This window comes from Eleginops maclovinus, chromosome 4 (assembly GCF_036324505.1).
Source record: "Eleginops maclovinus isolate JMC-PN-2008 ecotype Puerto Natales chromosome 4, JC_Emac_rtc_rv5, whole genome shotgun sequence".
Classification (NCBI taxonomy): domain Eukaryota; kingdom Metazoa; phylum Chordata; class Actinopteri; order Perciformes; family Eleginopidae; genus Eleginops; species Eleginops maclovinus.
In genome coordinates this window covers 6299501-6313556 of record NC_086352.1, presented here as the reverse complement: position 1 = coordinate 6313556, position 14056 = coordinate 6299501, and the positions used below count along the sequence as shown (strand labels likewise).

The 14056-nt window shown below is 42.2% G+C and overlaps 1 protein-coding gene across 6 annotated transcripts in view; it reads right to left on the bottom strand.

The window, feature by feature from the left end:
- The window catches only part of LOC134862884 (A-kinase anchor protein 13), a 110938-nt gene that overhangs the window by 44372 nt on the left and 52510 nt on the right, over nucleotides 1–14056 (bottom strand). For all 6 annotated transcript variants that reach the window (XM_063880985.1, XM_063880987.1, XM_063880988.1 and 3 more), the window contains exons 10-12: nucleotides 13810–13864; nucleotides 3569–3705; nucleotides 605–927 (exon numbers count right to left, since the gene is read on the bottom strand). In XM_063880985.1, the coding sequence (XP_063737055.1) occupies nucleotides 605–927; nucleotides 3569–3705; nucleotides 13810–13864 (515 nt within the window). The remainder of the gene's footprint in view (nucleotides 1–604; nucleotides 928–3568; nucleotides 3706–13809; nucleotides 13865–14056) is intronic.

Sequence of the window (14056 nt, the reverse complement as noted above, 5' to 3'; positions counted from 1 at the left end):
GAAGCAGCTGATTGGAATGCCGGAAGCTTCCTGTTCAATAAAGACGTCAACGTCTGGCTGTTAACGTGTTCTGCATGAGAGGAGACGGTGTGTCATGTGAGTGTGAGCTGTCCACTGATGATTACTGTACATGTGTCTCTGAGTCTTGTGTGTGAGCATGTGTATGTGTGTGTGTGTGTGTGTGTGTGTGTGTGTGTGTGTGTGTGTGTGTGTGTGTGTGTGTGCATTTTAGCTAGCGACAGCAAACAAATGGCAACACAGCTGCTCTATTAACACTGATTTCTGCACATAGACAGCTACGGCCCTATTCTGCTCATCTCATTTAACCCGAAAAAGAAGTGTAAACGCACCAGGCCTTGTGGATATAGCCGAGATCATGGGATAAATTAGCTCCACAAATTAGCAATGATGTCAAAATGCAAGGTAGTTGCTGCACCCGGCTAACAGGTAATCTTAAAACCCCTTAAAAAAAAACACCACATTCAACACAGGCTGATACCCCAGACGTCTCCTTACCTGGGCGCTACCTGTTACCTGTTACCTGTTACCTGTGTTGATGGAGTTTTCCCTTCATTTCTTTGATCAGTGTGTAATGATGTCTCACCTCCTGTGGTTCATCTCGGCGTCCCCTCCGTTGTTCTTCCCGGGACCCCAGCTGTGGCGGCGGAGCGGCGACAGAGAGCGGATGCTGTTCCTGAGAATACAGGAGCGCCTCGGCACCTCCGTCACCCTGTCTTTGGCTTCTTCCTCAGCTTCTCCTCCTCCTCCTGCAGAGACAGCCGCCCCGGTCCGGATGCTCTCTTCCGGGCTCCAGCTGCATTCGAGGCCCTGGCTGCCCTCGAGGCTGGAGCTGGCGGTGTCGTCGGTGGAGGAGCAGGAGACGGAGACCTCGCTGGCGCTGTCTGCTCCGGTCACTGGGTCATCGCTCTGCAGGAAGACGAGAAATAGAAATGTAATCAATAAATACAATAAGGCGAGTTAAAAATAGTCACGTGAAATGCAGACCAGGGAGATAAAATACCGCTTATAACAGTTATAGATAACTATGTGGGATGATGGTGTGATGTGTCAGTGGGGAAGTGTACAAGAATAGATGTTTGTCTTACTTTGTGAGAATCCACACTTTAAAAGTGTTGTATAAATATTAAATCCAAAATAAATCAGCTTTTAAAAGAGTTAAAAACACATAATTAAAGATAGAACAAAAAAAGGAATAAGACCCTTTGAATGGTAAATGGTCTGGACTCATACAGCTCTTTATCACGTCTCCTCGACCCCCACCTTCTGGTTCAAAGACGACCACACTCCCTCTCAGCCACCGTCGCCCTTTGCATGTTTTTGCATCTTGCATGAAAAACAATGCATCGTATGTGTGAACCGACTTCTGATTCTACAAACAGCCCAGAAGAGAACAGCTGTTCTTCAAACGACGGTTATAGCCGCTCACGTTGTACATCAACCCGCATTTCCTCACTGGAGCACGTGTGGAAATGAAGCTGGAGAGCGTTTAACCCACAGGAATGGGAAGTAATGAGAGTAATGAAGACCAAATGGCAAAGCTCAGGGATAATGAGCCGAGAGACTTTATAGCAGCTCTGACATTAAAACAACAGCTATAGAGAAAACAAACCCTGACAGGAACAGTATGGAAGTTATATATCTACACCAGTAGTCTTTCCAACGTGTATTTATCAATGTAAAAACCTCTTGTTTTATCCTGGATTGTTTATAGTTAAGGTATTCCTGCATTTTACTTGCACGGTTGTGGCCCTTTCTCCACGCTCTTGCACCATTTTATATTTCCTTTTGTGTCTTTAAGTATATTTCACGTTGCACTGAAGGAGCCTGGGACTTCAGACTTTCATTGTCAAAAAACCTTTGAGTCTCGAAAACAAAGACCATGAGGAAAGGGCTCCTGTAACACGCACACACACACACACCCACACACACACACACACACACACACACACACACACAGGTATGGGATAGTATTCATGCTGGTTTGGAGGTGTGAGCTTTAACTGGCTGTATTGTGCTGCAGCTGCAGAGAGCACAGAGCTGCCTCTGTTGGACCAATCAAAGATCTGCTTTATGTGCTGACAACACTTCCTGTGGGAGTGTGTGTGTGTGTGTGTGTGTGTGTGTGTGTGTGTGTGTGTGTGTGTGTGTGTGTGTGTGTGTGTGTGTGTGTGTGTGTGTGTGTGTGTGTGTGTGTGTGTGTGTGTGTGTGTGTGTGTGTGTGTGTGTCTCAGTCAAAGTGCATGTGACTGAAGTGTGTGTTTGTGGGTCACATGACTTCAGCTTTAAGAAGGTGTGGGAGACATTTGACAGAGTTTTAAATGGTGTTTATTTTGTCACTTTTTTTCTCAATCCTGCGTCAGGTGACCTTGTGACATCACTAGACTTTGTTGGCTATGAGTCTGGGCATTTAAGTCTATTTTAGTATAATTTAAAGCGGTGAAAACTGATGGATAAGTGCTTTTTAGGCATGAGTTTATTGTGAACATTTCAATGAAATATTTCTACGGAGCCGCAAAAGGGACATAGACAAAAATATATATATATAAAGTTGTTTGATTTGAATATTATTGCTTCATACTAACCTAATACAGTTATGTGAAATCTGTTGATTTAATACTTTAAATTAAAGTCAACGTTTCCGTTTCGCAGTGCAAAAAGGACATTCGCTTCACATTAAACACAGCATGTTTCATGTGCTCGATGCTGCAGAAAATGAGAGTTGCTTAACTCAATACCTTCAATCAGACCTCCAGCTGAAACACACGGCGTGCAGTCAGAGATGCCGGCTTTATAACATGCTCAGTAGATGTTTGGCATCTCAGCCTCGAGGCGCTGATAAGAGCGCAGACTGACGTACTCCTGTTCATAATCCCTGCGGGGCGAACACTAGATATATTTCTGCTGCTCAGCGAGAGGGAACCTGGACGGCCGCCAGAGGAGGAGTTGTGAGAGTTGTTGAACCCTGAAATGACGGCTAAATCAAGCTTCTCTTCTATCAGTTTATTCATTGATTGTATTTCACCTTTTGGTTCGACAACAAGCCTGAAAACACTCGAAGGAACACCCATACAAGAGCTGTGTTTACATTTTACACTCTGCCCCTGCAAATATTCCCACGTACAACTTGAAGCGCCACTATATTCTTCTGCTGGATACATCCACGTCCAAAATGCATTTCCTTCATCACTTCTGTACGTAGCAAATACAAATGTTTGACTTATTTGAACCCAATGTCCTTAAAATGGCTAAAAGCCTCGTGTTCCTGCAGTCCTGTGTTTGTAATGCTTAAATGAACCTATTGTAGTCGCTTTGGATAAAAGTGCGAGTTACATCAAATGCTACGTTATGCTATTAGCCATTGTTGGGAAATTGTCATAATTAGCATCTGAATTATTAAGGTTTGGCCAAAAGACGCGTTTGATGACCACTGACGATCAACTGTGGGTTATTTAAAGTGCAAGATGTACGGTACGGGATGTTTCTATTCTGGAGGTGAAGCTTCCCCACCGAGCTACAGGATTAAAGAGGACATGTTTTTGATTGTGACCTTTCTGAAGACGCTGTCATATCCCGGCTCTGCGCCCAGGAAGCTCTCGATGTCGCTGCCGGAGTCTCTGTGAGCGCTGGAGGGACAGCTGCTGGTTCTACTGGGCAAACTGGGAAACTCTGAGGACTGTGAGGAACCTGAAACACACAACAACAACCACAACAGGGTGTTAACAAAGAAACAAAACAGGAATAGAAAATGAAGTGGAACACGTGAGAAAACCTGAGAAAAACGTTAAAATATCTCACATTTTCTGGCGAAAAATGTGAGATTTCTTTTTTTAAAACATGATGAACATGCGAGGAAAACGTGAACTGGACAACTTGGAAAGGGGGGAGGAATATGAATGTAACAGGAGCACTTCTGTACTTTTACTTAACAACATAATACTTGTGATGGAGTACTTCTAGATTATGGATTTAATTCTTTCTCTTGAGTAAAGGATGTGAGTATTTGCTTCCTCTGTAGATTCAGTCAGAGCCGAACGCTCCCGTGTTTCTGCCATAACATGTTCTCATTCCTCCTCTGAAACACAGGCCGGTCTGTTGGACACCAGTGAAAAGACTTCTGGGAAATATGAGAAGGTGTGAAAGGCCTGTCGGATCAATGGCTGACTGTCCTGACTGTCCTGAACTGTGAAGGAAAACAACTGTTGTTTGTTTGTTTAAAGAGTCTGGGAGCAGAAGTGGGGGGGAGATCTCACTCAGAGACGGACTGCAAAACAGCAGCTTCACACGGACCATCAGTCGGTGTTCTGCAGGGTTTTGTAGCAGCTAATGATGAGCTAGAAGTCATTTCCTCTACATTTAACAGCTTTATGATCAGGAGCAGTTAGAGATAACACAGCCTAGTGTAAAGCTGTGACAGGAGGAAGGGGAAATTCTGAGATTTGACCATATCCTGCTCATTTTCAGGTTGAGATCAGCATTTTTGAGACTCTTCTGTGACATGTTTCCATGCTTTATTGTTCAAAAAGCACTTTTCTTTTCATAAAATAAGAAATAACACCTCTTTTTGCAAACATGAGCCACACACTTCAGTCATCCCCTTCACCCACACATATATCGCATGTACCTGCAGGGTTTTTAAAGACTGGAAAACCTGCTAAACACATTGGTGGAACTGGTTACCCATGTACTGGGGCTCAGTCTCTTGAAGCTGGCCTGTGGTCTCTTTATGCTTATCACTTTCAATTACATCTCACTACAAAATTCTAAAACGGCATCTTCAGAAAGTACGAAAAATAGGTGAAAGAAGTCACGAAAAGACCCGAAACAACGATCCTAAATCTGTAGTCTCTCAAAACCTAAAACCAGCGTTGCTTCAAAAATGGAAAGACTACAAAGATGGTTTCTGTTCTAATGGATAAGTACAATGGCTGTTTCTGTGAACGGAGTCTGGTGGCTTTGAGAAGGGCAAACTCATTGTAAGTTGTTTAGCAATTGCACTAAATCTCACAAGCAATATTTAAGTATAAATTCAATTCAATGGATCCTCATTATTTTTCAAATCTGTAACTGGTCCAAGCTTCTATTTCAGAACTATCAAAGCAGCGTTGTTTGTTGAATGATCAGCCGGTAAAATGACCTCCTCTGTCAAAGGAGTCTGGATGATTTGAGGGAAGCTCATTGTATGTTTTATATGGTAGTAAAGGAAAATGATTGCCTGAATATCTCTGGTTTTAATCAGAGTCAATACAATCCCTGTTGATTCCCTTTTAGATCTGTTCAGTGTCTCTTTAAAACTCTCAATCCAAAACAAAGATGGATATTAAGCAATGATTTTGATCAGAGATGTACAAATACAGTCTCTGTCTATGGACGCTTTGAGGAGAACACACTCAGATGTTTGTCCAAATCTCACGAGACATTTCAAGTGTAAATCCGGGGCACGCCACAGCATCGTGCAGATAACCACGAACATTTCCCCCCCTCTCGTGTCATGTTTCCATCACTGTCAATCGGAGCTGAAGCTGAATACTGAGGGTGTTTGTCCCGGGAATGGATGCCAAGTGCAACCTTTCCAACTAAAGATAAAAGCCAGATGTCAGAAGGTGTCAGTGGGTGTGTGTTTCCAGTGGTATAGAAGCTAAAGCCAACACTTCCCCACCTGAATCCCAGCCAACGACATTAAATATCTCCCACAGAAACAACACGGCCGTCACGGTGAACCTTCAGCTTCAGATCCCACTTCTCTTTAACCAAAGGGTATTAAACAGCATGCCACCACGAGCCATGTCGGGGTTTCAACTCTATTTCAGATGTTTTTACAAGCCCCCTCGTTGGATGACAACTGAAGTCTGCACACTATGCATCATTGTGGCGTGCACTTTTCTGTACATGTATGGACATGTACAGATAATAACCCGGGCTTACTAAAAGAGGAAGATTGCACGCACAAACAGAAGGATAATAGAAGGCTTGCTTCAGCCAAGAACAGCTGGTGAGATCATGCTCTATGTTTGTGAGTTTCATCATTGCTGGTGTCTATTTCTGACGGGAAAGCGGAAGTTATTCTTCGTCCCTCTGGAACAATTTCCCTGGGCTCCTGTAAGCAAGAGGAAGTTCCCATTGTGAGCCGGGACTCTGTGGGAACATATCATATGTATAGTAAATAAAGTCACTGAATATCAGAGTCAGAAACATGTATTTATCCTGGAGGAAGTATGGCTTCGTGACAGTTGCTCTACGTTTATATAAAAAATAATAGATAAATAAGTTGAAATTAGTTCTCTAAATATAAAGTATGTGCAATAAAAATAAATCTAAATAAATTAAATCACAGGTTTATATGAATATAATAAAGGAAAAAAGTGTGCAATAAAAAACATATTTGTAAAAAAAATAAGAAGCTGAAGGAAAAATGTGGAAAAGTATTTAAAAAATATAATTATTAACATGAATATAAGAGTGTGCACTTAAGTTAAGTACGATAAACAACTCTTATATAAAAAATAGTATTTAAAGGACTAATGCATAATAAAAATACTATAAAATAAAAGTATTATGACACAAAAAGTTGAAGTAAATGTCCAATAAAATGAAGAAGTAATTGATAGGCTGTGTAGTAAAAGGATAACATAAATGAAAATACAGATTAGTATAAACATAAGGAGTTACAGTAAAATGCCAAATAAAATATAGATCAAAAACAAGAAATGGATTCATAAGATATATAATTAACAGATGGTGAAAATGCAATCTCTGAATACAGGGCGTGGGCGCTGTAGGAATCCTGAGGCTGAACCATCAGCTGCTCCTGAGGAGAGCTGGGGGGCGTTGGGGGGGGGTGGAAAAAGGGTGGTGCAGGGAGGGGTCAATGACAGAGCCCCTCATTTAGCAGGAGTCTGTAACACTGTAATAACAAACGAAGGGGGGTTGACTTCCTGCAGCTGATTGACTGTTTTCTGCAGAACAAGCACCACAGCATGGGAGGTGGGGGGTTGCATCAAGTCAGTGACATGTCTGAGCACTGAGAAATCATGCTGTAATTTGGGGAAATGAAAGAAGGAAACCAAACACTTGCAATGATCTTCCTGCTAAATATTTCACATCAGACTTTCTAAGAAGTTTGATGAAGTATGAGCCTCTTACGACGTCATTCTGTTATCCTGATATATTATTCCATTTAAAAGAAGATACACAATCAGGAGAAATGATTTCCTCTCAGCAGCTCTCAGACACGTTTCCTCTGCAGTCAAATTAACATGTGTTTACTCCGATGTTACGCAGCTGATTTTCCCCATTAACACACTCTCAACCCCGGGAGGATGAGAGCAGTCAGCAGTCATTTGACTGAAGTTTTTCAAAGTGTTGCTCAGATCGGGGGCAATGACATACGGAAGATGTGTAACAACTGAAAACTGACAAACTCTACTTTAAAGAGTCCTCTCCTGCTGATGTTCAGGTGTATATCAGTATGTAGTGTCTCTACTTTAAAGAGTCCTCTCCTGCTGATGTTCAGGTGTATATCAGTATGTAGTGTCTCTACTTTAAAGAGTCCTCTCCTGCTGATGTTCAGGTGTATATCAGTATGTAGTGTCTCTACTTTAAAGAGTCCTCTCCTGCTGATGTTCAGGTGTATATCAGTATGTAGTGTCTCTACTTTAAAGAGTCCTCTCCTGCTGATGTTCAGGTTATATCAGTATGTAGAGTCTCTACTTTAAAGAGTCCTCTCCTGCTGATGTTCAGGTGTATATCAGTATGTAGAGTCTCTACTTTAAAGAGTCCTCTCCTGCTGATGTTCAGGTGTATATCAGTATGTAGAGTCTCTACTTTAAAGAGTCCTCTCCTGCTGATGTTCGGGGTGTATATCAGTATGTAGTGTCTCTACTTTAAAGAGTCCTCTCCTGCTGATGTTCAGGTGTATATCAGTATGTAGAGTCTCTACTTTAAAGAGTCCTCTCCTGCTGATGTTCAGGTGTGTATCAGTATGTAGAGTCTCTACTTTAAAGAGTCCTCTCCTGCTGATGTTCAGGTGTATATCAGTATGAATTGTCTCTACTTTAAAGAGTCCTCTCCTGCTGATGTTCAGGTGTATATCAGTATGTAGCCTCTGCACTTTAAGGAGGATCTGTTGTGATTGGTCAACAGCTTAGAGATGTCTTAGTCTATCACGTGCGATGATGTCACTTTGTTCCAGAAGTAAACTAAGGAGTCCAATGGAAGCATTTCAGGCATGGATAACACAGGGATTTCAGCCTTTGCAGACCATTAACATGCACTAAAAACCTACACAACACACTACAGGAGGCACAACCGTGAACATAAAACCAACTTGAGAACCCACTGACCTTAGACCCCGACCGTCACAGAGCTCAACCTTCACAGAGTCTCAGAAGCTGCACGCTTTGTTCCCCATATTCTCTAACGCCACAACAGCCCAGGAGAATCCCACAGTGTCAATGAGAAGTGTGTGTGTGTGTGTGTGTGTGTGTGTGTGTGTGTGTGTGTGTGTGTGTGTGTGTGTGTGTGTGTGTGTGTGTGTGTGTGTGTGTGTGTGTGTGTGTGTGTGTGTGTGTGTTTGAAGGGGGAGTGGCAAATTGGGGCGAGACAGAAGTGGATTCTGGGAGAGTTGTTGTCGGACTCCACCCCCTCACACCTGTCCCCTAAAACTAGCAGGGGATTGTGAGCTTTGACAGCTGTCACACACACACACACACACACACACACACACACACACACACACACACACACACACACACACACACACACACACACACACACACACACACACACACACACACACACACACACACACACACACACACACACACACACACACACACACACACACACACGCTGCCTCCTTGCGTTTAGGTCTTCATTTTAAACTGCTTTACACACTTACATAATCAACATAGTATATATTATACTCAACGTATGAAATACAGTCTATTCCTTTTTATTTCCTATGTTTTTGAATTGTTCCTTGGATATATTTCTTGTTTCTTTTATTTGTTATAATATGTTTAACTCATTGGCAAAGCCTTGTAAACACATAAGATAGAAGGACTTTATTAATCCCAAACTGGACCATTTTTTTTGTTGCAGCGGCATAAAACAAAACAAGGCCCTGTGGATAATTAGAAAATACAAACAAACAATTCTAAAATGTTCAAATCTCAAAATAAAATGAACCAGAGTTATATATAATATATATATATACAGTTACATTTGGAATCAATAAAGTAGATCTAATCAAAACACACATCCACAACTTTAAACTACTATAATAAAATCTAGTTGTTTTGTGACTTTTTCTTCCAAAAGAAGCAGAAAAATGAAGCAGTTTTCAGCTGAAACATAAATCTGTCGTCCGCTGTGTTTCTTGCACATTTCTTAACTGTAATCCAAACCGTCGCTGTGATTCATAACCACCATTTACTGCTGCATCTCTGTTTTCCACTGTATTATTTCTGACCTGAAATCAGAGGCACTCGCAGCGTGTCTCCTCCGGTATAAATGAGGGTCCTGAGTCGGACTTCACCCAAGATAAACGTGGTATCATGCTGCTTCACAAACAGCACTTTAAAGCACAACCATAACTCTCCGCAAAGGCCAGAGAAACACAGGAACAGCAGCATCCAAAAAAACCACATGAACCAGATATATTATGGGATGCACAACCGGGTCCATGACGCGACACAGACAGCTCCCCGCTCTCAGGCCGAATTCATTCATAGAGGATTGATGTATTTCTGATGTCGAGGCAAATTATGTATTGGTTCTTTGCTACAGAAAGATGGCATTGCAAAAGCTGGATCGGTTTTTAATGTCCTGGATCTTCTGCTGATCTTAACACAAGAATAAAATGAATGAAGGAAACTTTCTTAGAAAATGTTCTCCTCTTTAGAAATAGCAAGGCATGTCAAAAAAAGTGCAGCAGAGTTTCTTATCTCGAGCGGAGAAGAAACAACCTAATTATGATGTGATATGCTTGCTATTTCTGGCCCCAAATATAAATAAATACATTACAAACCACAAATAAAGTTAGAATTGGCTCCTACTATCACCTGTATTATGTTGTCATTGCATTGATTAAATAATATATACATTTATCCACTTTACTTTGCATTGGGGAGCAAGGGAACTTTTTTCCCTGAGGGCCACATACAGAAACACATATATATATATACAGCCCCGGAAAGAATGAAGAGACCACGTCAGCATTATCAGTTTCTCCTGTTTTGTTTTTTATAGACATGTCTTTGAAAAAATGGTATTCTATAAACTACTGGCAATTTTTCTCCGTGTTGGAATTCAACAGACACTGGATTGGCTGCCATACATGTAGAGATAAAGACTTAGAAATAATTAGAGTGTTCTCTTAATTGTTCCCGCGGCTGTATGTATATCGCCTCATTAGTTAAGTTAGAAGTTAGAAAATTAAATCAAATGTAGGTAAATGATGCTTGATACTGAAGAGAGTCTACATCCCAGCTTTACATAGGTGTATATGTATTCTGTTACAAACAGTGCTTCAGCTCATTCCTTAAAGCAGAAGCCTCAGATTGATTATAATAAGGGGAAATACGAAGGGTTTATTCCCAGCGTGTTATATGAATAAGTTACTGGGCTTTTTTTAATCAACTAAGGCTTGTGAGAATATGATTTACACTTTAATGACTGAATTTATTTGAAAAGTAGGCTCATTAACACATGAATACTACGGTGTAATTCATGTTTACATATATATTTAAGAAGCACAATATAAGGCAAGCACAAGTTTCAGGTGTGGGTCATACCACATTATACTTTAAGAACTTTTGGGGGCCTTAGTTTGGAAACCCCTGACTTGTGCCCTCCAAACAGCAAATATAAGCACAGCAGTACACAATTTAAAAGACAACACGGAAGTCAAGCTAGCAGCTGATCAGCAGTAATGTGAGACTCATGCAAAGAGCTCCCACATGTTAAGGGTGGCTTAGGGATTTAAAGGATAGTCAACCAGTTTCCTGCCAAAACAGAGGAATACATGGAGAGATGTTCACCAAAAAGGAAGTGATGTCAACGTCTCCCAGCTGCAGGAAATCCCACCACACCCATGTGACGGTTTTATTCTAGTCTGACACTGCTGTTCCTTCTCCATCAGCCTCTGACTTACTTCACCTGATTCTCTCTCTCTCTCTCTCTCTCTCTCTCTCTCTCTCTCTCTCTCTCTCTCTCTCTCTCTCTCTCTCTCTCTCTCTCTCTCTCTCTCTCTCTCTCTCTCTCTCTCTCTCTCTCTCTCTCTCTCTCTCTCTCTCTCTCTCTCTCTCTCTCTCTCTCTCTCTCTCTCTCTCTCTCTCTCTCTCTCTCTCTCTCTCTCTCTCTCTCTCTCTCTCTCTCTCTCTCTCTCTCTCTCTCTGACACACTGATGTTTAATCTGTTTGCCCCCGCAGATAAAAGGCACTATCGATCTGTCGGAGGAGTTTTATTGACACCCGTCTCCCCGCAGACTCACTCATTTTAAAGAGGTCTGAGGATCTTGTTTCTGTTCCTGCCTTAATAGAGATTTATTCGACAGTCATTACCCGTACACTGAGAGATAAATCTCTACAGCTGCAACGCTCTTCTGCTTACTGCAAGGAGCTGATGTTGTTTTTAGAAAACTAGCAGTGTGACTGAAATAACTCAATGGATTCATTGCTAGTAAAAACATGCATGCACTCAATATAAAGAAGCCTAATGCCTCTGTTAATCCCCGGCATGCTTCCCTATAGCTCCACAATGAGATCAAACTTCAAATGACTGCTCTTTTATGACCAAAAACGTACAAAACTTTATGTCAATTGTCGCCATTTTGCCTACAAAGCAGAAGGGCAAGGACAACAGATGTTGACAAACCAAAAAAAAGGATTGAAAAGACAAGTGTTGATCTTCTCCAGCAGTGGCTCAGTCAGTAGGGGCTTGGACTGAGAATCTTAGGGTCGCCGGTTCAAGTCCCCAAACAGACTTGAAATATGGAAGGTGGACTGCTACTTGGAGAGGTCCCAGTTCACCTCCTAGGCCCTGCTGTGGTGCCCTTGAGCAAGGCACCGAACACCTCCAATCCCCCCTCCCCATTGCTCCCGGGCGCTGCACAATAGCTGCCCACTGCTCCTAGTACTAGGATGGGTTAAATGCAGAGGACCGATTTCACTGTGTGTGCTCTGCTGTGTGCATGTATGTGACACTAAAGAGGGTTTCATCCTCCGATTCTAATCTAACTTCTCAAGCACATGAAGTGTGTTCGATCTGAGACAGAAGTACCTTGACGAACATGTGCTACATAGAAGAGTACTCCAGAAGTATCTGAGCTGAGCTTGAGGCATGCTAACCACTAGAGTTCATTTTGAAAACACCAACGAAATGGAATCAAAGAAAACCACTGATAGTATTGAAAGCAAAGCTGCCTCACCCGGTTGAAGACAAGATGCTTGTGGGAAACACCATGACGCTTTGACGTGCGAGAGCCTAGAGTTAGCTAAACTAGCGCTCTTATCACAAAGTGTGATCTTAAAACCCAGAAAGACAACAGTTATTTTCACCAAGTTTGTGGTTAGAAGTCTGAAATAAAGTCTGTGGTGCACACACGATGAAGAGATGTGCATGTTTTGCTCCCTGACGTCAGCAAAAAGACCACTTGTGCACCTCTGGAGCCTCTAGGTGTCATAAAGACGGTGGTCTATATGAGTCGACTAGTCACGAGTTCGCCTTTAGCTTAGCAGTGGTGATGCCCAGTCATGCAACCCTGATGTAATTTGCGTTTAGTTTTGCCTTGTCTCTTTAATAATCCAAACTTCCAACGGTGAAATCCCATTGGAAGTTTGTGGATGGAGCCGTTGCGACGCTAACTTCTGGGTGGGCCTACAAAAAGACATCATCAGAAGGTCATCCCTCTGAGACACCGCGCACACAAATAGCTGTAGGGTCACTTCCTAAAGGTCAACTCACACACAAAGAGGGTCAACTGGAAAACCACCAACTGTTACTGGAACTGTGGAACTGGTAGACAATTACCAAGCCTCAACTCCATACTGGTGGCTTGTATCCATGCAATGATATCCAGTCTGAGCATTCTGTCATTTAAGGATGCTTTACAGCTCCAATAAATCTCAAAAGCTCCACTCCTGATGACCTTTTTCACTTTTAACAAGCTCCTGTAACCAAGATGTGCTTTTAATTATCACATTTAGCCGCCGTACCATCAGCTTTGAACATTAGAAAGCACTCAGCGTGGTTTATGTGCTGTTTCCGTAATGTTCCTCCTGGACAAAACCTCAGAATACTTGGAATTAACTGGCATGACACAGACCAAAGATATTAAGTAAAGAACCCCAAAGACTGTCAGAGGATCACTCCAAAAACATCAGTATGTGGCTTTGGGGACTAGACAAGTAAAGTCTCAATTTCCTCTTTTGAGTGAAAAAACAAAAGCAGACAGACGTTGTTAAGCTGCTTTTAGAGAAGAAATCCAAAAATAAAAAGCTGTTGCCAACAGCTGAGGCTCCAAGGATATAAAAGTGCTTTTCTTTTTGGTACAAACACTTCAACCGGACTCAAACAGCTTGCGTTAGCTTCAAACCGAAGAGCTTCACAGGCAGAAGGACACAACCTCGAACAGTGAATGCATGAATGACCCACTTCTACATTTGATGGTAAAGCTACCTTGCAGAGTGACTTATGAACCCATAAATCAAGAAGAAACAGGCAGGGAAGAATCCATTTGAACACAGGACCAGAGAGGGGGGATCATTAGCGGCTGAGAGGAGCTCTTACCTGAGTGTGGAGCGTTGCACGGCTGATGAAACGACGCCTCTCTGTCTCGGTGGATCTGCAGAGAGAAACAGGAAGACACTGAATCAGCCTCAGCAACATGTGACCGTCAGCCACGGAGAAATAATGATGCAGAGCAGCGCGGCGGTTAGGAAGTGTTGCGCCGTGCACAGGATGAGAGGCCACGATAAGAAGAGACAGAAACAGCAGACCTGGAGGAAGTGTTTGGGAAAGATCCAACTTTTTAAAC